The 21592-nt window shown below is 41.3% G+C and overlaps 2 protein-coding genes across 2 annotated transcripts in view; both read left to right on the top strand.

Annotated features, from left to right (window-relative positions):
* Positions 1 to 9086, top strand: part of pias4a (protein inhibitor of activated STAT, 4a) — a 16828-nt gene extending 7742 nt beyond the window's left edge. Inside the window, exons 6-11 of the mRNA XM_080032972.1 lie at positions 1645 to 1773; positions 2104 to 2209; positions 2413 to 2486; positions 2653 to 2813; positions 4867 to 5018; positions 5548 to 9086. Coding sequence (XP_079889098.1) covers positions 1645 to 1773; positions 2104 to 2209; positions 2413 to 2486; positions 2653 to 2813; positions 4867 to 5018; positions 5548 to 5819 — 894 coding nt within the window. The 3' untranslated portion in view covers positions 5820 to 9086. The remainder of the gene's footprint in view (positions 1 to 1644; positions 1774 to 2103; positions 2210 to 2412; positions 2487 to 2652; positions 2814 to 4866; positions 5019 to 5547) is intronic.
* A 2917-nt stretch (positions 9087 to 12003) lies between these two features.
* On the top strand, positions 12004 to 21284 carry map2k2a (mitogen-activated protein kinase kinase 2a). The gene is made up of 11 exons (XM_080033135.1): positions 12004 to 12700; positions 12899 to 13109; positions 15736 to 15882; positions 16043 to 16120; positions 16515 to 16566; positions 17789 to 17913; positions 18555 to 18768; positions 18898 to 18962; positions 19095 to 19156; positions 19470 to 19515; positions 19611 to 21284. Exons 1-11 carry the CDS (start codon positions 12609 to 12611, stop codon positions 19719 to 19721), a joined length of 1203 nt encoding a protein of 400 aa, XP_079889261.1. The 5' UTR covers positions 12004 to 12608; the 3' UTR covers positions 19722 to 21284.
* Positions 21285 to 21592: the final 308 nt, after the last annotated feature.

Below are 21592 nucleotides of genomic sequence, written 5' to 3'. Positions count from 1 at the left end.
CCTACATTGTTGCACCCACTAAATCAATAATGCACAGACACTGCGGAGAATAAAGTAAGATGTCATCCTACCTTTCATGCGTATTTGCCCGAAGCATCCCATAAACCGTCCATAGAGCCCTCGGCCCCGCCCTTTCCCCTGCTTCTCTCTTTACTTTTCTCCCTTTCACACGTGCGGGCTGTGTATGCAAGCTACAGTGCAGCTTGGTGCAGCTGTGCACCACTTTTGCACCGGGTCAAAGGGCATTATAGAAGTGCGATTAATCTGCGTTCATTTTTTTAATCGCGTTAATTTTTCTGTGATTAATTAATCGAAATTAACGCGTTAATTTGACAGCCCTAGTTATATTATACATACATTTACAGTAGAATTTAACATAACAAAAACAATATAGGCGGGGGTAATTGAACATCATTGTGCAAATTGCTCTGTAATCTTCCTTCAGGTTTACTCTGGAGATTGAGCTGCTCTTCCCATTTTAACTATTTGCCAGCCTCGAAGTTAAGAGTGACTGCACCACTGTCACAGCCCAACAACTAAAAAAGTCTTTTAACCCATTGATGACTATGGCAATCTAGGATGCATGTCCTTAATGCCTGAGGGTTTTCTGAAAAAATAGTATGAATTGTAAAGTCTACCAAAACCTTAATATCTAAGCCTGTGTAGCACATAGAAACATGAAATAAAATACATTTAAAAGTTAAGGTTCACAGGTTTTATTTAAACATGCTCCCTTAGCGCTTACAAACCAACACATTTTTCTAAAAATCGTCAAAATTAGATGGGGGAGAAAAAAAAAGAATAAATAATATAAAATATTTAAAAATAATGTGCTAAACGAGGTTATAATCCTGCTTCCTTTTAGCATGGATAGTAGTGACTGAGTGTGCAGTGGAGGGATAAAGATAGACAGATATAGGAAGGAGAAGATAGCTTTATTTTATTATTTAGTTCAGTTATCACTGGCACCATAAATCTGATTTCCCAGTACAACTGGAACGCAGACTGACTCCTGCTGTCGGGAGCCGATCAGCTGGTCCAAACGGCTGTATACCACGGAGATGAAAACGAAACTGAAACTTAACTATCGCCTGGCTGGGCTGAATTTGAGTTGGAGCAGCAAAATATAGCCTAAATTCATAAATATTGTTAATAAATAGATGCAATGTGTTGTGTGATTTTCGTCAGTAGCCTATAGTAGACCTTGATTCTGCGCTCCGAACGCCACTAACTGTTCTGTAATACACTATCGCTGACACAGCTGGCGTATTTTTATTATTATTATTTATTTATTATTTTTTTGATTGGCGTGATTTTCGGCAAACCACACATTTTTTGGGTGGTCACGTGGTCTTAAAAAATCAACAAAACCCACCTCATGTTTATTTGAACCAATGACGGTGCATTCTATGTTGCGCACGCCATGAACATTAGATAAAGTAACAATGCTGCATGATGCAGCATCAGGCAGGAGATACAATGTGGCATCGTGCAGCAGCCGTCATCAATGGGTTAAATCGTATCCAAGCCCTTCAGGGCAAATGTTGATGCTTGTCATTATAACAAATCACTCGGATACAATTTTATTTGAATACTGTATTTGGTCATTTCCCTCATTGCTGGCTTGTTTTTTGTTTGTTCCAGGGCTATTACCCCTCTAATAAGCCTGGTGTGGAGCCCCGTCGGCCCTGTCGTCCTGTAAACATCACTCCCTGGTTGCATCTCTCCAATGTCACCAACAGAGTCACAGTCACCTGGGGAAACTTTGGCAAGGTCGGAGTCTGATGCTCATCTCATACTGTGGTTTAGCTCAGGGCCATGGGGTTGTCTTTCACCCGGCATATCTGTCCAGCTCTAAATTCCCCTGTGTACCAATGCAAGCTGGAGCATGTAGTTCTTTGATTGTTTCATGAGTCCCCTCAGTTGTGCATGGTATACTGTAACGTAATGCTTTTTGCATGTAGTTTCCCTTGTTTGTTAATATTTTTTCTCTATCCCTGAGTTTTGGGAAAGTCCCAGTCACAATGTGGAACCGGGTCTGTGTTTTAGATTGTTAGCCTATTGAAATAAGTACTCACAACCTGTCAATGTGTGTATTTTCAGCGGTACTCTGTGGCAGTGTATCTAGTGAGGGTTTACGATGCAGCAGACCTCTTCGGCCAACTCAAACTGTGCTCTGTTGAGAGTGCAGACCGCTGTCGTGAGCGCAGTAAGTGTTACTTTTATGCTTTTGACTTTGAAGATTTGCATTAGGAAGCAAAACTCCACACAATGACTTCAATTTGGCCCCTAATAAGTAAATGACTTAAACATTCTGTTTATGCTGTTTTAGAAGGACTAGATTGTGTTTAGTTTCACATATTACAATGTATTATGACACTACATTATATTTTGTCTTCCATATATCTTTAGTCCAAGACAAACTACGTTTTGACCCGGAGAGTGAAATTGCGACCACAGGCCTGCGGGTTTCTCTTATCTGTCCAGTGAGTATACCTGTCATATATAGATGTGGCTAAATCTTGTACTTTCCCACACATTTTCTATTTCAGTTGTTCTGCAGTATCAAAGCCAGGGTTCATAAATGTTTGTCCTACTTTTAACATTGATTGTTGTAACATGCTTCTTTCTCTTCCTCTCTCAATTGTCCAGCTGGTGAAGATGCGGCTGGGTGTGCCGTGTCGAGTTTTAACTTGTGCCCATCTTCAGTGTTTCGACGCAGTCTTCTTCCTCCAGATGAATGAGAAGAAGCCCACATGGACTTGCCCGGTCTGTGATAAGCCCGCTCCCTTTGAGCTGCTCACTATTGATGGGTAAGGAGACAGAAGCGTGCTCTGACTTGTCTCACCCCTGCAGCCCTCACCCTCTTTTTTTTTTTAAATATATATATTCTGGATTTGTACACTTTAGACTTCTTTATGCCTTTGGAGAGCAATTAATGCTTTGTTGAGAAGCATAGAAATGACAGTTTTACCAATGATTCTATGCATGTTGGTTTAAAGTTTGTATTGTGTGAGAAAATGCTTCTGCAGTCAAATAATATTCTTTGTAAAATGCTTTTTTGGGCGTGTAGTGTCCTGCCAATTCTGAGTACCTTTCACAGGCCCTCCCTTATTTTTCACAAAGACTGAAAGCATTGTATTACAGTTTGACTTTGAGGGATATTTGCATTCCTAAAATTAAGCTTGTGTGAAATTCCCTTCTTCGACTGATCAATCTTAAGTTTCGGTTTATCCAACCTAATTACCAAATGTCAAGTTTATAGACTGGTGATTTAAGGCAGTGGAATTGACTTAATGAATGCAATTTTTTTTTGATTTTTGAAGGAACTGTCAAGGATTCAACCTTATGTTGTTGTTTTGCTGAAATAATATCTTGCTTCTTAAAGGTCACATATTATGCTAAATGCACTTTTTAAATGTGTTCCAACATATCCATGGGGCCACGGTGTGCCTAGAGACTGCCAAAATATCCAAAAAAATAACAATCTCTCCTTTTCTCACTCTCCCCCTTTCTGAAACCCCCACCCTCCCCCCCCAATATACTCCGTTCAGATTTCTCGCGGTTTATGACGTCATAAACTGCACAGCCACATCCCCATATTTTCTTTATATGTCCATGCTTCCCCCCCACATTAGCAGTAGTCTATGATAACCCCACCCCCCCCCATTTCTTATTGGTCCACGGCCCGAGATCCTCTGGAAAATTTTCCGAGCGACAGCCATGTTGCTTTCCCCGCTAAGCGACAAGATGCCCATAGTACAGCCTGAATGTTACATACACCAACACAGAATGCTTTTGCTCATACTCCACTAATTTATCTTAAACACAGCAGTCTATTAATGCCTCGTTTTTAATAACACAACGGATAGGAAGCTACCTGTGCTTTTTTTTTTAAACGGTGAAACTAAAATAATAGTTTTTATTGTAGTTTTGCGTGACTGGTGTAGCTATTAGCTTTGGGACAAGCAACCAGCTTTTGCTCATAACACGCTGTTTATATTCCCCACAGCAGTCTGAAAATGACTCGTTTTTAACATGACAAAGGATGGGAAGATATTCCTGTAGAAATCACACTTTGAAGCTACTGTTTTCACTGGTTTAAATCGTCTGAGTCTTATTTTTAGCGTTAGCGCCCATGTAGCTTCGGTTGTAGCACCAAGTTTTGCTCCTAATACACTAACTTTGCTTTCCCCTTGCAGTCTAATAATGACTCGTTTTTAACATGACAAAGGATGGGAAGATATTCATGTAGAAATCAAACTTTGAAGCTACTGTTTTCACTGGTTTTAATCATGTCAGGTCATGTCAAATTGTTAAAAGTATGGCTTAGCTCCGGGTAAACACTGTGTTCGCAGTCACGCAGTGTCTCTCTAGTATCGCGAGAGCACGGCAGAGACGGTGGGAGAGCCCCATGGACATATAAAGAAAGCCCGGCAGAGAGGTGGGAGGGGCCAGCCAGATCGCACAAATATAGGTCATCCTGAGACCAGTGGACAATCGGGGTATAGAGGCTTGCTACAATAAATGATCTGAACGGGTTTTTCAGCAAACATCTAAAAAAATAAGTATTAGGGACTACTTAGACCATATAAAATTGACAGCAAAGTGCATAAAATGTGAGCTTTAATAAAAACAGCCAGGATTATAGAGTCGTGGTCAAAATGTGGCAAGCTAATTTGTGGATGCCGAATTAGATGCAGGAAGAACTGAGAAAAATTACAAAAAAACTAAGCAGATTAACCCATGCAGATGACTGATAGGCTCCTGAAATTGATTTGAGTTTCAGTTGAGATTTCTGTATTATACTTTTCTGGTGTGAAGGCTGCTTTGCGAGGAGACTCTAACCGGCACTGTGTATTTCAGGCAGCTTACTGAGATCCTAAAAGAGACCAGTGAGGACATCGAGGAGATTGAGTACCTAACCGACGGCTCCTGGCGACCCATCAGTGATGAGAAGGAGAGGGACAGGGAAAGAGAACGCAGCAACACACCAGAGTATCCCGTTGTTGATATATGTGAGTGTCAACTTCACCTTTCATTAAAGCCCCTGCAAAACCAAATCCTTCTCACTATGTCATCTGGGGAGTTAGTTGCACAATAGTAAGCCTCTGAAAAGAGTCAGGCATATTTATCAAACCAAATTTAAGATCTGGACAATATTGTCATTTAAGTTAAATACATTTAACTGAAATTCGGTTTCGATGAGGCGGGCTATGCTCTGGTTCTTATGACACAATAGTATTTTGAATCAATCATGTCAGTTTTCTGCCAGGACATTCTAATAAAACAGTAACTGTTGGCACAGAGACTGTTTGACAGTCCTGTCAAAAGGTCTACGCTTATTCTAAGTTTTATATTATTCATGAACATTTATTTTCAAATCAGATTTTTGTAAAAGTTTATTAAGAAACTATTTTGGACCAGGATTCCAGAGGCTTAAATACCTGTGTGTGTATATATTTATTTAATTTCCCATGCCTTAGTTTACTCGGGGTTAATCTATTATGCCATCCATTTCACAAATGGCCTCAATTTGTTCTGCAGGCATTCCTGAGGCAAACGGTCATTCACCAGCCCACAGCAGCACCAGCCAGACGGGTAAATCTGGAAGCAGTTCGGTCGGAGGGACGGGAGGGTCGTCCTTGGCGCCGGGCGGGGGCGCGGTGGTAGATCTGACTCTAGACTCCTCCTCTGAGGAGGAAGAAGGAGGCGGGGGGGCCGTAGGAGACAGCGAGGACACTGAGGACAGCTCCGACAGCCCGGACCCCAAGAGAGGCAGATACAACTACGACAAGGACCTGGTCACTGCCTACTGACCCCACAGCTCTGTCCCCTCATAGACTTACACTCACACACACAGAGACAGAGAGGCAGGGGGCTAAAAGCTTGAGGACCGGAACACAGTAATCCACTAGATGCAACCAACCAACCAACCAACCAACCAACCCTCCCTTATGCCCCCAAAAAGCCAGAGCCTTTTAGCAGCTCTGGTTCGTACCCACCAGACAAAACAAAACACTCAAACATGCACTGTTAAAAGAATCTTCAATCTAAGAGTGATTTTAAGATTCCACTTTGTACTGAACACCACTGGAAGCAACTCTTTAACTCTTTCTGGCCAACCGTCACCTCCGCAGTGAATTCTCTACACAGTCCTGCCTCTGCTTAAGAGACCGAATGGATTGAGCACCCCACCACCACCCCACTCCTCCTTCTTCCTCTCTCTCCAGACGATTCCCTCTCCTCAACCGCATCTCTTTGTATTTGACTTGGAAATACAGGCTCTTTTAGCCATGGGCGTTCAATGTTTGCGTCTCTTGATTTCTGCCAGATTTGTGATGACCAGGCAAGTTGAAAATGAAGGCGCCTCAGTAGTTTTTAGTAAAAAAAAAAATATATAAAAACAAAACAAAAAGTTAAAAGAGCATGAATTATTAAGGGGAGGACATGGCTGAGATACCTGGAGTGTGATGCAAATTTAAACCTCTCCCATTGTGTTATTAATTCTTTGTTTTAGAGAACTAATTCAAAGCTTGAAGGTTTTTCTTTTTTTCAGGAATTTTTCTTTTAATTATGAAAGGGCAGAACACAGTACTGGCCTCTGTGTGATGCTTTCTATTTTTTTATTTTGTCCTTTAGATAAAGAGAACCTACCTCAGTCACAACAAGTTAGCAGACTGACCAGAGACCTTTAGAAAGAAGCGGAGGACAGAAGAATTGATGAGTCTCTCTGAAGCCAATTTTACACTGGAGATTTTGTTTTCCTACATATTTTGTTTCTTTGCTTTTTATTTTTTATTAGTTCCATCGTTTCATACAGCCCTGTTCCCTCTGCAGCATCAAAGTCTTGGTTGAGGGGTTGATTTAATATTTGTGGATAACCAGGCTATATGTAGATGACAGTGATGCAAAAAGCTGTGGGTGGAACTGTGCCACTGTAAAGAAACAAACAAATGTAAAACTCTATCGGCAGTGCATATGGGAGTAACTCGACACAAAGACCGTGTGGCAACTGTAAGAAAGCATATGTTGAGAATTCGTTGACTGGATTTGGTTACAAGATTTTGGTGCCTTTTTTTTTTTTTTTTTGAGGTGATGGTTAGAGCCCGTTGTTTTAAGGCTAGCTGAGCTGGCGTTTTATTTCATGTAGGGGTTTTCTTAGATGTTTCTCCAGTAGGAGAAATGGACAGAGAAGCAGAAACAACCTCTGTGGTAATGGACAGTTATGGAATAGTTTCAGAAGTGCTGTCATCCATTTTTCCCCACACTTTGGTGTCGTCCTCTGAAAGTATCGTATTTATTGAATCGCTTCTCATTCCCTTAACAGTTGTTTGTAATAAATCTCCATAATATCTGGCCATAGTTCTGTACAGATGGGATTTATTAGTTGCAGTAAGCAGCAGTACACCTCTGCTGCTTTGGTTTTGAGTGAGTTCTAATTGGTCTGGGCTCATAGCTGCACTGTTGATGAACACTCCTTTTCTCTTTTCCTTCTGAAATAAATCCAACCTGGGTCAAGGCACCATTCAGAGTACTTTGCAAGGATGGGCTCAACACATCTTGTTGACACCACAAAACTTAATGAAGTGTCAATAAGTGCAACCCCACCAAGCTTAAAGTCATTGATTGGATAACAAATGGTCCTGTCTGGAACAAGTGGAGCTGCTCCAATCAACAATCCCCTTTGGCCTCCTTTCAACGTAGATAAGGTCACATCTATTTGCTGGAATAGAATTGGACTGTAATTGCTAAATGCTGTAGGCTTTAACTAATATTGCTCTGCACCTGCACTAGTATTGTCAGTATGTGACGGCTACTCATCGGGTAAGGATGGTCAGGCTGCGAGTGCAGACTCCGGGTTTTTTCCGCAGGGGCGGCCGTCAGCGTTTGCTTGAGGTTGAGAAATGGTGTCGCTGTGTTGCTAGAGATGTTTGCACTTTCATCTGATTACTTCCCAAGTTTTCTGGCTTATTTATTTTAAAGCAGCCATCATGTAGTAAGTATTAATCAAGGATCCCTGACCATTGTGATCAGTTCTGCTCAACCATGGTGTGCATGGGAATCACACAATGTGAAACAAAAGAGCGCCAGTCCCACTCCACTGTGAGACATTTTGGTGGGGGATGACTCTGCATTGTACGTTTCCCCCTCTCATCGTCCCCTTTTGATGCGGTTTGATCAGGACAGAATCTGGTTTCCTTTTTCGTTGCTCAAATGCACATAAAAAAAATGATATTCAGACATTGATCCAGGGGCCTCACTCAAGTGCATCATCTTGATCTGAAGTCAAATCTGGTCTTCCATTTCTCTCCTCCTCTTGACGTAATTTACAAACTCAATAAATGGATGGAAATGTTTGATAATCCACGCGAAGTTGATTGATGGCACTTTGCCTGCGATACATCAGATCTCCTGTACGAGCTGTTTGAAGTAAAATAATGTAAAGAACTCTAATACCTGTCTGGAACTCGGGAATATGTATTTGTAAGTAACTGCTCTTATACATAATAAATGCCATTTGTTGATAGGTATAGAAGGTCATTATTTGAATGGATCTCCTAAACTTTTCTTTGCCTTACGGTTAAAGATGGGAGGGAGGCAGTGTGTGTTGCTTCTGTGGAACTGAGCCAGATAAGTTAGCAGGTTGTTGGGGATAGAGAGCGAGAGAGAGCTGTGGGTCTGGTCGTTTTGTAGTGGCATCTCTTCTTATAATAATGCATAAGGTAGCATGGGCAGAGGCTTACAATCCATGATGTAAATTGTTTTTTTGTGTGTTTTTTTTATATGTTCATATTAAAAGACAATAAAAATTTAAATAATATTTTATTAAGCCTGGAATCGCCTCCAATTGTTCCTATCGGCAAACAGACAATAAGAAGCTGTTGAGGGCAGCAGCACCTGAAGCTGATGCCACAGAGGATTGGTCAAGGTGGAGATTGTTAATGTCTTGTACCAAATGCTCACATCTGGGGAACATTTTTGAATATGCCTGTTGAGGATAAAACTGTAAAAATTAAAATGATCGTATTCTAACAGCTGTTATTGACGTGTGGAATTAATTAAAGTCAGTTCTTAAAAACCTGTCTGCCTTCACTTTTATTTTGAAATTTCTACAGGGGTAGGCTGCTCTGCCTGCTGTGGCTAAGCAGGTAGAGAGGCCGTCCACTTTTCGCAGGGTTGCTGGTTCAATCCCTGCCACATGTCAAAGTGTGGGCAAAACACTGAACCCCAAATGGTTAGCTTGCACCCTGTGTGGTAGCTGCTGGCCTCTGTGTATGAATGGGTGAATGAGAGGCAAACAATGTAATGCGCTAGGTACAGTCAGTTTAAATATTCAGCCAAACAGCCACTTTTAATGACAGGAGGACCCACAAGGGAAAATGCCCCACATTTTACTTCCGGCACTGATGTCTGCAGGTGCTCCTATAGAAAAACAATCAACTTCAGGTGAAAGGCGCAATCAAGTCTGCCTTGTAGAAATGTTGTCTTCTGTGAAATCAAGTTTTTACACTAAGGTTTTGCTGGGGACATAGTTACATTAAGGCAGTTTTGGGACGTTTATGCCCTTAACTGAGGGGAGGAAAAGATGATTTACATGGAAGCATGGTCCCTTGCTGTAGGGATGCTGCAGGCCTGCGACTGCACTCCTTTGCCACCATATGTTAGCCCTTAATTGTGTTTTTTTTATGTAAAAAGAAAGAAAAATGTGCAGAAGATTCCTCAGTCCAAATGATTCTGGTTCTGGAAGATTCAGCCTCTCCTCTCTTGTCTCTTAGTCTCTCTGTCTGATGAATGGTGTGCTTTACCTATGACTTGTGTATTTGACGCCTTCCTTATCCATATTCTTTATGTTTACAAGTATACATTTGTCATCCTAAATTTCCGGAATGTAATTTTACTAATGTTGATACATCCTGTGCGCACAATGATCTATTCTCTGTTTGTCTATCATGGGATAGGGATCCCTGCTATCTTGCCCTTCCTTAGGTCTCTTGTATTTTTGACCAATTAATTAGGTTCTTAGGTGAATTTTACTAAGACATTTTCAGGCTGTTGAACACTGTACAAATTGTAGGTCCCCTCCGATTCAATTTGTGATTTGTTGTCTGTTTGTAGTACATTTTCTTTAACTTAAAGTGGCAATGCCCCATGGACAAATTAAATATTTAAAGACATTAAAAGTGACTATTTTCTTGCTGGTCGTTGCACATTCAAACTGTCCATTATATTAATGCAAAAAATATGGACAAATAATAATAATGTAAGGTTGATAAGTATTTTTAGTAGTAGTAGTACATACTATATAGTAGAAAGTATGCGATTCGGAACGCAACCTTAGTTTAACCAAATAATAATTTATTTAAACCAAGTTTAAAGTAATCTACTAAATGGTGCGTGAATGTCAGTAATCAGTAATCAGTAATGGGTGCGGTGTCTGTGTGAGTGAAGAGTGTAATGAATGTGCAAAGCAGCACTAACTAAACCAAACCAAAATAAACCATACATCAAGGAAGGGAGGCCTCAAGTGGCATATAGTCCTACAGTTTATATAGCTGAGGAGATCAGCCAGCATGGGTGTTTGTGATTAGTAATCATCTCCTGGAAGCCCACCAATCTGGAGGTGCCAGGAGCTGTCACACTGGACCACATTAGAACTGGTCCTGATTGAAAACCACTGCACCTAGACTCTTCAAATCTGGACTAGATTATCACAGTGAGGCTATACATTATAGAAAACATAGTTTCTGATTTGTGAAACTTTTTTTCTATTTGTGAAAATGCAAAGAATGCACATTTTAATGGTTTTTAGGGGTACAGACCGCATTAGAACTGGTCCTGATTGAAAACCACTGCACCTAGACTCTTCAAATCTGGACTAGAATATCACAGTGAGGCTATAGACAATGGAATACATAGTTTTTGATTTGTGAAACTTTTTTTCTATTTGTGAAAATGAAATAAAGGCACATGTCAACGCTTTTTTGGGGTCCAGACCGCATTAGAACTGGTCCTGATTGAAAACCACTGCACCTAGACTCTTCAAATCTGGACTAGAATATCACAGAGAGGCTATACATTATATAAAACATAGTTTCTGATTTGTGAAACTTTTATTCTATTTGTGAAAATGCAAAGAATGCACATTTTAATGTTTTTTTGTGGTACAGACCGCATTAGAACTGGCCCTGATTGAAAACCACTGCACCTAGACTCTTCAAATCTGGACTAGAATATCACAGTGAGGTTATAGATTGTAGAAAACATAGTTTCTGATTTGTGAAACTTTTTTTCTATTTGTAAAAAAGCAAAGAATGCACATTTTAATGGTTTTTAGGGGTCTAGGCCGCATTAGAACTGGTCCTGATTGAAAACCACTGCACCTAGACTCTTCAAATTGGGACTAGAATATCACAGTGAGGCTATAGATGATAGAAAACATAGTTTCTGATTTGTGAAACTTTTACCCTATCTGTGAAAATGCAATAAAGGCACATGTCAACGCTTTTTTGGGGTCCAGACCGCATTAGAACTGGTCCTGATTGAAAACCACGGCACCTAGACTCTTCAAATCTGGACTAGAATATCACAGTGAGGCGATAGATTATAGAAAACATAGTTTCGGACCCCCAAAAAAACCTTGAAATGTATCTTTATTATAAGAATCCCTTAACTGCCGAATCGGCAGCTGCGAATCAGCTGCCAACTTCAGCGTCGTTCTGTGATCTAGGCCTGTTCAGTTCAGTTCCTTCTTGTGACCACTGGATGCCAGTAATGTACTTCGCACCTCGTTTACGTATTCCCATTAAACACATAAGAAATAAATGGTGAGTGGATAAGATGTGGTTAAACGGGGCTTTTAAAACATTTATTAACTCATCAAAATAATCACAAACTGCAAATGTCATATAACCTCTCTCATGAGATTTCTACACGCCTCTTATGAACTTGTCACACGGCCTCTCCCTGTGGGTGCCACACAGGTTTGATGCTGCTACGGCTGCTGCTGCTTCCTGTATTGAAGCAGCAGCAGACACAGCCGAAGAGCCGTTTCGCTTGAGAGCTCCACACCCCGACAACTGAAACGCGGAAGAGACGGCTGCTCGGACGCTGCCAGAAGGAAGACAACCGAGTCGGTCTCCCGGTGTAGCTGTCGGTTATACCCGTCACTGCCTGTCGTCTTGCGAGAGCTGAGAAGCGAGGAGGTTCACCTTAGGACTGCATGACGGAGGGCACGATTTTTATGGTGCTAGCTAGCAGTGGCTAGGCGGCTAGCTAGTATCAGCAGCAGGTAGACAGCACAGAATAATCAGAATATTAGAAATGCTTTCACTCCGAAGGACATAGCTGCACAGGAAAACCACCTGCCTTTTTAAAAGAGCGCTTCGGCGTGATACGGTTTACCGAAATAACTGACTGACATGCTACCGAAGATTGACTAACTTTGCTAACGTTAGCTAGCGAACTTACTAGTCGTCTAAAGGCTGGTCCTGTTGCTTTTTTCACCCAGACTGAGTTTGGAACCAGGAACAGGCTAACATAGCAGCTTCTCAGCTCACTGCAGGTTAGTGCGTTATTTGAAGAAGTGGTTCGGGGTTGTTATTGAAATGGCTCTCAAAAGAAGACCCGTGCCCCTGAACATAACACCCATTGGGGAGGGACAGGCCATCTCCACACACACCATTGAGGCTGCATCTGAGTGAGTAATGTTAGCCTAATTGTGAGTTCAAACGAACTGTGGATGGTTTGAAAAAACATGTCTATAACTGTGTGTATACTATAGCACCATTTATGAACACCATATAATAACATAAGTCCCATTCACCACTGTTCAAATAGATCTGCTAAATGTTCCTGTCTGATCATGTCTGTGTTCCTCTGTGTCTCCTCCTCACAGAGCCAACCTTGAGGCCTTGCAGAAGAAACTTGGTGAGCTGGACCTAGATGAACAACAGAGGAAGCGACTGGAAGCCTTCCTTACCCAGAAAGCTCAGGTCGGGGAGCTGAAGGATGAGGATTTTGACCCCATATGTGAGTTGGGCGCAGGAAACGGAGGAGTGGTCAACAAGGTCCGCCACAAACCCTTGGGTTTGGTCATGGCTCGGAAGGTGAAAATGAACATTTGTTTGATATTGTCTTGTTTTGCAGGATAAGTGAGACAATTGGAGGGATCTAAAATAACACAGGTGTCACAGGTGTTTTGTTCCTTCTGTATAGAAATTCAAATGCAGTTTAGGTTTTGCCATCGCACCCTGCAGCTAGTTCTGCATGCAGCCACATCAACTTTCTGTGTGGATAAAAAGCATACCATGCACCAGGATTTGAATTAATCGGTGAGGTCTTCTTAACATTATGAATTTGAAGAGCTGGCCGTATGCTAGGATATTTCTCATAATCTACAGTATATCCTTATGGACTGGTGGCAGCAATATACAGTTTGGATAAAACATACACCTTCAAAGTGAGCTTCAAATGGTTTGTTGACTATAACACCAACGGAAAAGAGAATCATTAAATAAAGCCTTCAGCCTATATACGCTTATCACAGATAGCATTAAAAAGTTTATTTTGTGACTTAGTTTTATTTAGTGTCTGGTACAGTCCATATCTGGGTTACTTTAAAAAAAAGTCCTTGATGGATTCTTTTTTTAAATTTTCAAGAAAGATGTGTATCTACCTCAAATAGTGCACTAAAACGTATGCTTGTATTGCAGGGTTCAACATAACTTTTTTTTCCTACTGGCCCGTCGGGCCAGTGGATCCGAGTTTTACTGGCCCCTTGTATATTTTCACTGGCCCTGCACACACTTTTTTTTTCTTCATAATTTAGTGTCAATAATTATAATACCTGTATTAGAAAAATAAAGAAAGATAACCAGATCTAAAGGGAATATCTATTCTGTAACAGTATAGATATTCCCTTTAGATTTGGTTATTTTTCTTTTAGTTAATTATATGAAATGTTGATATTGCTCATACACATAATATAAAACCAGGCAAACATATTGAATTAGAAGCCTACAACTAAAAGTATGTTGATAGAGTGGGCCAGTATTTTAAAGTCCAGTAGTTTGATGGTTGTTTTTATTCTTGAATTTGGGCAGTTTAATGAATAGTTCACTTGCAGAAGTCATGATCAAACATAAAAAAAAAAATAAGAGATGAAGGTCTGATCATTCTTTGTGGTGTGGTAGGCTGTTTTTATTACTTTCTCTATATGCATTAGGGATGTGAATGTGTCGACCGAATGACCGGTTTTCCACTTGCGCTCAAGTTGACTTTAAAAATAGAATAGAAATCCGAAAATCAGTGGGTTATGCCGTTTTTTTAATGGGAGATTTCACCGTGTATGTGAGTTCACGTCTGGTCGTGAGCGCGCTGCAGGAGTGTCACTTCTCCATGAAGTGTCAGCTTCACATAAGAGTCCGGTGTGGGACCATTTTTTCAAACTATTGATAAAAAACAATGCAGTGCAAAATATGCAGCATAAGTTAAACGCTCGTCTAGACTATGACGTTAAATCACCTTAGAAACACACAATGCCTTCGTCCGATCACAGCAGCGTTTCACCTTGTGATCTCGCCAGCGAGTGAGCCGCCGCGCAGATGAACTGTGGTTTGTGGCTAAAATAATAACCGGGGATATTCTCCCCGTTAGCGATTTCAATGGGAAAGACTTCCGCGATCTGATTGAATGTCTCGAGCCTGAAAACACAGTGCCAAACTGCGCGACTATACTGTACAGTGAGCGGAGTCCCTCCGTTCGTTTCTGTCTACAACCGACACAATCACCGGAGACGCATTCACAGCGTTTAAATAACGCCTCTCATTTGTATTACCATTGGGGCTTGGATGCAAATACTGTAACATTACGGCGGCAGATAAAGGAAAAGCGCAGTTATCATTTTCTGCACCTCAACCTCTGCTGTGGGAAGAAAGAAAGGGGGCAAAGCAAGTCGATTGATTTGTCGACTCGCAGGCGGACAGAAGGCAGCTCTGCCAACGGAGCGGGAGTGCACCCGCTTGTTGCCCCGCCTGTCAAAACACCCACGCATCGGTGTCCACTGGCCTTTCATTAAAAAATATATTTTATATTAGGTTTATTATATTGAGTCTTAAATAAACACTGCTTTCATTCCGACTCTCAACGCGCAATTCAATGAACCATGATGTAGTCTACAAAAAGATACTGAACTGTGATTGGCCAGTCACTGGCCCGGGCGGGACAGTGACTGGCCAATCAACTTGCCCTGCATATGATTTTACTGGCCCCGGGCCATCGGGCTATACGTTATGTCGAACCCTGTATTGTGTTGTATACTTACAGACAGTTGGTTAACCTATCTCCCCATATTTTGATCATAACTTGAGGTGTACAGTTTAGGAGAGAGAAAGATGTACAGATACATACTGCAGCTGCAGCGTCAACTCAAGGAGGCACAAGTAGGCTGTCAAGCTTTTAAGTGTGCGTTTTGCCTATTCAATTTCCCCCATAAAGTTTTACAAATCATGAAACAATTATACGGAAGTTTAGGAAATTGATTTAGTTATTGTTATCACAGTTTCAAAATGTACATTCTGAGACATTTTGGATGTTAGTATACTCAATACTCACAAAACTGGATAGTGTTATTGTTATGTCAGCCACCCCATCTGACATTCTGCTAATAGGTTGACACATTTTTTTTTTTTGTGTCAAAACAGCAGTTTATAGTCTTGTCCTTTACCTCCTCAGTTGATCCACCTGGAAATCAAGCCTGCCATCAGAAACCAGATCATCAGAGAGCTGCAGGTGCTGCATGAATGCAACTCTCCCTACATTGTGGGCTTCTATGGGGCCTTTTACAGCGATGGGGAAATCAGCATCTGTATGGAGCATATGGTGAGTAACAAAATCTGTTAATATAAGATTGATGTGATTGGACAGTAGTAGCTAATGAGTATTTTATTCCTGTGCAAAATACGTGTTCCGACACGCATTTTTATTTTTATTTTTTTTAAATGGTATGTCAGATTTTGAATCGTGCAACTTGTCTCTACAGGACGGTGGATCCTTGGACCAAGTCCTAAAGGAAGCCAGAAGAATCCCAGAAGAAATCTTGGGAAAAGTTAGCATAGCTGTATGTATTTGACCAATTCTGTTGCATTTAAAAATATAGTTCCTTCCCTTTTTTAGGTGATATAAAGCGCCTCACCGCTCGCTTGTTGCTAAATATGTATTTGCATATACACTGCTAATTGTGGGTGTGTTCCTTTTGTGGTGTTGTTTAAACTAGATTTGTGTTTTCCAGTATTGCATTAGTCACACAAAACAAGGCCCACACTTTTTTACTCCACTTAAATCGTGCATCAAGTCGTAATCATAACCACGTGTAAAACAGGAATATGTTTTTGAAATGATTATCTACACAGGTAAATGTTATTTGTATGTATGTGTGTGTAGACTCTTGTCTGAGACTTGACTTTTTGTATATTTGGGTTTTATGCTAAATATTGTCCCCTGTTTTTTTCCAGGTTTTGAGGGGATTAGCCTACCTGCGGGAGAAGCACCAAATCATGCACAGAGGTAAGGGTGTGCTCTAGTCACAAGAACAAATTACATTGCACTCATAATTATTGGCTTTTTTCCTGTGACTTGCTTTCAGAATGATTTCTAATAAAAACCTACTGCTAGTTTCAACCTCAAGAGCTTTGGGCTTCAGATATCGTTTTAAACGCTTATTCATATTTTTGATAGGACATTGAAGTTTCTTGACCACAATCTATTATGTATTTGTGCTTTTTTTCCTTCTGGCAACATCCATAACATAGATAGAAATGTTGTTTGGGTAATCCATTTAGGGGTAATATGATTCCCATTCCTTGGACACTAGATATGGCAAAAATGTATCACACCAACGGATTGTTTGGAAATAAGATAATAGACATTTGTAGCATGAAGCAAAAAGGGCTTTTCACTCGAGTACAATCACGAGTCACACCATAGCAACGTTTTCCACAGCACACAGTTCTAGTGAAGGCAGCAGGCAGACCCGTATAGTGAAGTCTTGCAGTGCTACAGGGTCGGTGGTACTCCAGGACAGTTGTCTCTGAGCTCAGGCGGTAATTACAGCCTCTGTACAGATGTGATTATACAGCTGCCGCGCCTTGTTGACCCCTCCCTCTGTGTCTCCCTTCATCCTTCTTCCGCTCTTTCATGCCTCCTCTTCTTCAGTTCCTCCTCACGTGTCCAATAGTCAGTTGGAGGGTGCCACACAGCACAGAGGACAGATTTCACTTACCCCATTATTTTGCAGAATGTTGTCCAGGGATGAGCAGGAAATGTGGAGGACTAGGATGGTTTATTACAGGGGCTCAGATTGAGTTATAGCTATTTTTGCACTTGCTCTGAGAATGCGGCAATACAGACAAAGCTGGGGGGGTGTTGTGCATGTCCCCTGTAGTCCCGGTCTGAATAATTCTTGCAAATGTTTGTTACAAAAATTATATTTTCTGTCAATGGGAAGCAAGGCTTGGGTTATTAGTTAGATGTATAGTTTTAACTGTCCCAGGAGGGGGAAATTCCTTTCCAAAGCCTGAATATGTTAATGTCTCACCAAAAGAAAAAAACATGATATATGCAGGACATATATTGTACTTGCATACACACACACACACACTGGTGTAGCAGTGCACTTATTAGCTTAGTTTAGTTATGATTTACTACTATGAGTACTCTCTTCTTCTCCTGATGTCTACAATTAAACCTTAATGTACATTTGTTTGCTTTTATCCCCTCTGCCACATAGATGTCAAGCCCTCCAACATCCTGGTCAACTCTCGCGGGGAGATCAAGCTGTGCGACTTCGGTGTGAGCGGCCAGCTCATAGATTCCATGGCCAACTCCTTTGTTGGAACACGCTCCTACATGTCGGTGAGTCAGCTCTGCACGCCTGCGCCCCCACCCCTTTTCCTCTGGCCCTATCCCCACTTTCCTTCTCCTCTTTTCTCACATTGCTCTTGTTCACTGGCCTCGCCCTCCGCCTTCTCTCCCTCCCTCCCCTGCCAAGAAGCGAGGGCTGTGCCCAGGAAAGGGCTCTTTGGCAAAAAGGCAAGGCAACTGTGCTCACTCTTTCTCGTCCTCTATTCCCCTTACTCTTGGACACCTGGTGGGTGGCGGTGCAGTGCCGAAAGCTGCTTGTCTGTCCCATCCTATTCCTATCCCTTACCCACAAAGCACCAGTGTTGTGAAGCCACTCGCCCCTTTCATCATAATTCCCAACACACACACACACACACCTTTCCTTGCTCACCCATTCTAACTAAAACAGTCCAAAGCTACTGCTAGTTGCTTCCTGCCAAACCCTCCCATCCTCTGTCCTCTTGCCTTCACCACACCCCAACTCTCCTTTCCATAACACCCCCTTCCTCCTCTCCTCTCCCCCTCCCATCATCCTCTCCTCCGCTTCCTGTTGCCGAACCCACCCAGCCCACTGCCCAACCCTTTCTCTCCTGCCTGCTCGGCTTGGCTCTCTACCTGCTCTCTTCTGACGTAGATTGTGTGTTTGTCAACAGCCGGAGAGACTGCAGGGCACCCACTACTCTGTTCAGTCTGACGTGTGGAGCATGGGTCTGTCCCTGGTGGAGCTGGCCATCGGCCGCTATCCCATCCCCCCACCAGACACCAGAGAGCTGGAGGCCATCTTCGGACGGGCTGTGAAGGACGGGGCCGAAGGAGAACATCACGCCAACATGCCAAGGCCCAGACCCCCCGGCAGACCTGTGAGCGGTGAGGAAACAAAACACATTGAAGATGTACATTAGCATAAACTTTTTAACATTCAAGTTTTTAATATGAGTGAATAATATAACTTATGATATTATCTAAATGAATATATCCTGGATTTTGTCCTTACAGGACATACGATGGACAGTAGACCTGCCATGGCCATCTTTGAACTTTTGGACTACATTGTGAATGAGGTCTGAGAATTATTTGTACACCACCATATTTTCTTAAACCCCACACATTACTGTCTTTCTACACACACATACACAGTGTGTGTTTGCATTAATTGTTCTGTTTTTGACCTGTGTTTCTTGGTTCCCCCTCAGCCGCCTCCTAAACTGCCACTAGGGGTCTTCACCAATGACTTCCAGGACTTTGTGACAAAATGGTGAGCATTGCCAACGATATCTTTTAGAGTGAGCTATCAAGCAAAAGGGCTCCGCTCTTATCTGATTTCATGCAATGAGTCATTATGGAGATAATAGTAGAATACTTTTCTTTAAATGTCTACACTTGCCTTGTGTATTTAATGTGATGTGACATGAAGCAGTTGTGGTTGACTGAAATGCATGAGTTGTGTTGTACATGAAGTTATGGCAGGCTGTTTAGAAAAATAAAATCCAACTTAATCCTTTACTGACACAAGCAGTTTTTTTACTTCCTCGTTTGAGTAATCCTTCTGGTGTCATTTGTGTCTGTAGTTTGATCAAAAATCCAGCTGAGAGGGCAGATCTGAAGATGCTGACGGTGGGTACCTGAATTGCATTACATTGTGGTTATTTTTTTATTTGTTAATTATGCTAGAAGTATTAATAGTGTTTGTGGTGTTTTTTCCCCCCCAGAATCACACATTCATCAAACGATCGGAAGTGGAGGAAGTGGACTTTGCCGGCTGGATGTGCAAAACCATGGGCCTCAACCAGCCCAGCACTCCCACCCGTGGCACTGAGTGAACAGGCCCCTGCTTCCCTGACACCCCTCTGGGTCTTGCTTGCATTCACATAAATATACTGCACACACACACTTGTACACAAGCCATCACACACACACTTTGGCACTTTTTTCATCTTGCTCTTGGGTAAACCGGTTTTGTCCTCCTCTACCCCTCTAATTCCTCACCAGCAGCAGGGCCCCGTTGTGTCATTGTACTGTAAGACAACAGCTTCACCATGCCAGTGTCAAGAGTAGCCACAGCTAATTTTTCCACACTGCTACAGAGGATGTAAAGCACTTAAGGGCTGCAAGTGTGTCATCTGAATTTGCATTGATTGATCAATCAATTATTTTTTATCGTTGAATATTCTGTATTAATCTTTTGTATGGCAAAAGATGAGGGCTTAAGGGACTGTGTTTAAAAAAAAAAAGAAGGTTCCAAACACATCATCTACGTGCAAATTCTAAATAGTTTTTTATGAAGGTGAATTTAGCCATTTTGATTTAAAACATCCTTTAAACTTATTAATGCTAAAATGTTCTTTGCAGAGACCTTGCAATTACCTCGACTAGTATGTTCAAATTTGTGAGTAGAGAGAGCAGGTAAATGAGCGCATAAGGGAGTCATTCTTACATGTTGTTAACTGAGCGATCACGCTAAAGATCACTTTGTGAACAATGTCACAAACCAAAGAGGGTACTCATGATTACTTTAGTTTTTGTATGCACATCCATGAACAGTATATCAAAGTCCTTTTTGAATGTTTAGAGTTTTTGTTTTTTTAAATTTTTATTCAGTGATATACTGCACACTCGATTATGTTGACATCTTTCCTCAACATACATTTCATATCCCATCCTACTCTCTCACACCCGAGGAGTCCATGATCAAAATGTATTCATGGGATGATATAGCATGGTTTATTATCTTTTTAATACTGTATAGGTATTTTATTTCCCAAGATCATGATGGGGATGATGACCTGGTGTTTTTATCAAAAGCTTGAATCTCTGCAATCTCTGTCCAAATGGAATTTCAATCTTTTTCTTGTTGGTCTGTATGGTTATGTTCTCACCGTACTGCTACGTGTGGTGCTCCAAGCTTTCTCTTTGTACACACCCAGCCCAGTGGTGTGTTTTTGGAGTTGAAATACAATTGAAAATATTTCCCTTAACTCAATTAATTTTGGTAAGAGTACCAATCAACTTGTGGTCGGTCAGTGTTGGTCACATAGTGGGGATACCTACTAGCCTGCCTTCTTGCTAGAGTTCTTGTATTCCCTCTGCTTATGGCTGCCCTTTCTTATTTCCTCTTAAAATGTGCATTCATTCAAGAGCAAAATTTGTGCGTTGTCACTTTATGTGTACAAAGCTATATTAATTACAGGAGTACTATTTTGCAGTCTTAATATACAAATTTTTGATTTATGTAAATGACAAAGGGAGAAGAGTCATTTTATTATAATATAAAAATGTGTTGAATATGGTTATAATGTATAAAACAATTCAAATAAAACTTATTTGTGAATGTACAGTACGTTGTTATTGGTGTATGAGACAGCCATTAAAATCGATGTATCACACATCTGTGCCCTTTTATATGCTCTTTAGCCTACATACTAAATCTGGAAGAACACATTTACCAGACATTTTACCATGTTGTAGGCTACATTTATTTATCTCCTATAAAAAAAACACCGGGCATGATTTGATTCATGATTGATTATAGTTAGGCTATATGGTTGTTGTCAGCATAGACATAAAATATGTTTTATTATGTCTATGGTTGTCAGGGCCTAGACACAGGGATGCTCGTTTCTGATTGGCTAGCAGATCTGCGTAAAATCCTGATAGTTCTAGGCATCAGTGCGCAACGTGCATGTCACCATGG

Source organism: Ammodytes marinus (genome assembly GCF_949987685.1).
Source record: "Ammodytes marinus genome assembly, chromosome: 8".
NCBI lineage: Eukaryota > Metazoa > Chordata > Actinopteri > Uranoscopiformes > Ammodytidae > Ammodytes > Ammodytes marinus.
This window is presented reverse-complemented; position numbering and strand designations above follow the sequence as displayed.

Coding starts and splice junctions, on each gene's coding strand:
- map2k2a (XM_080033135.1), top strand. CDS start 12,609: ATGGCTCTCAAAAGAAGACCCGTGCCCCTGAACATAACACCCATTGGG. Junction 16,121..16,514: donor TGGGAAAAGTTAGCATAGCT/GTATGTATTTGA, acceptor GTTTTTTTCCAG/GTTTTGAGGGGATTAGCCTA. Junction 19,157..19,469: donor CAGGACTTTGTGACAAAATG/GTGAGCATTGCC, acceptor TTGTGTCTGTAG/TTTGATCAAAAATCCAGCTG.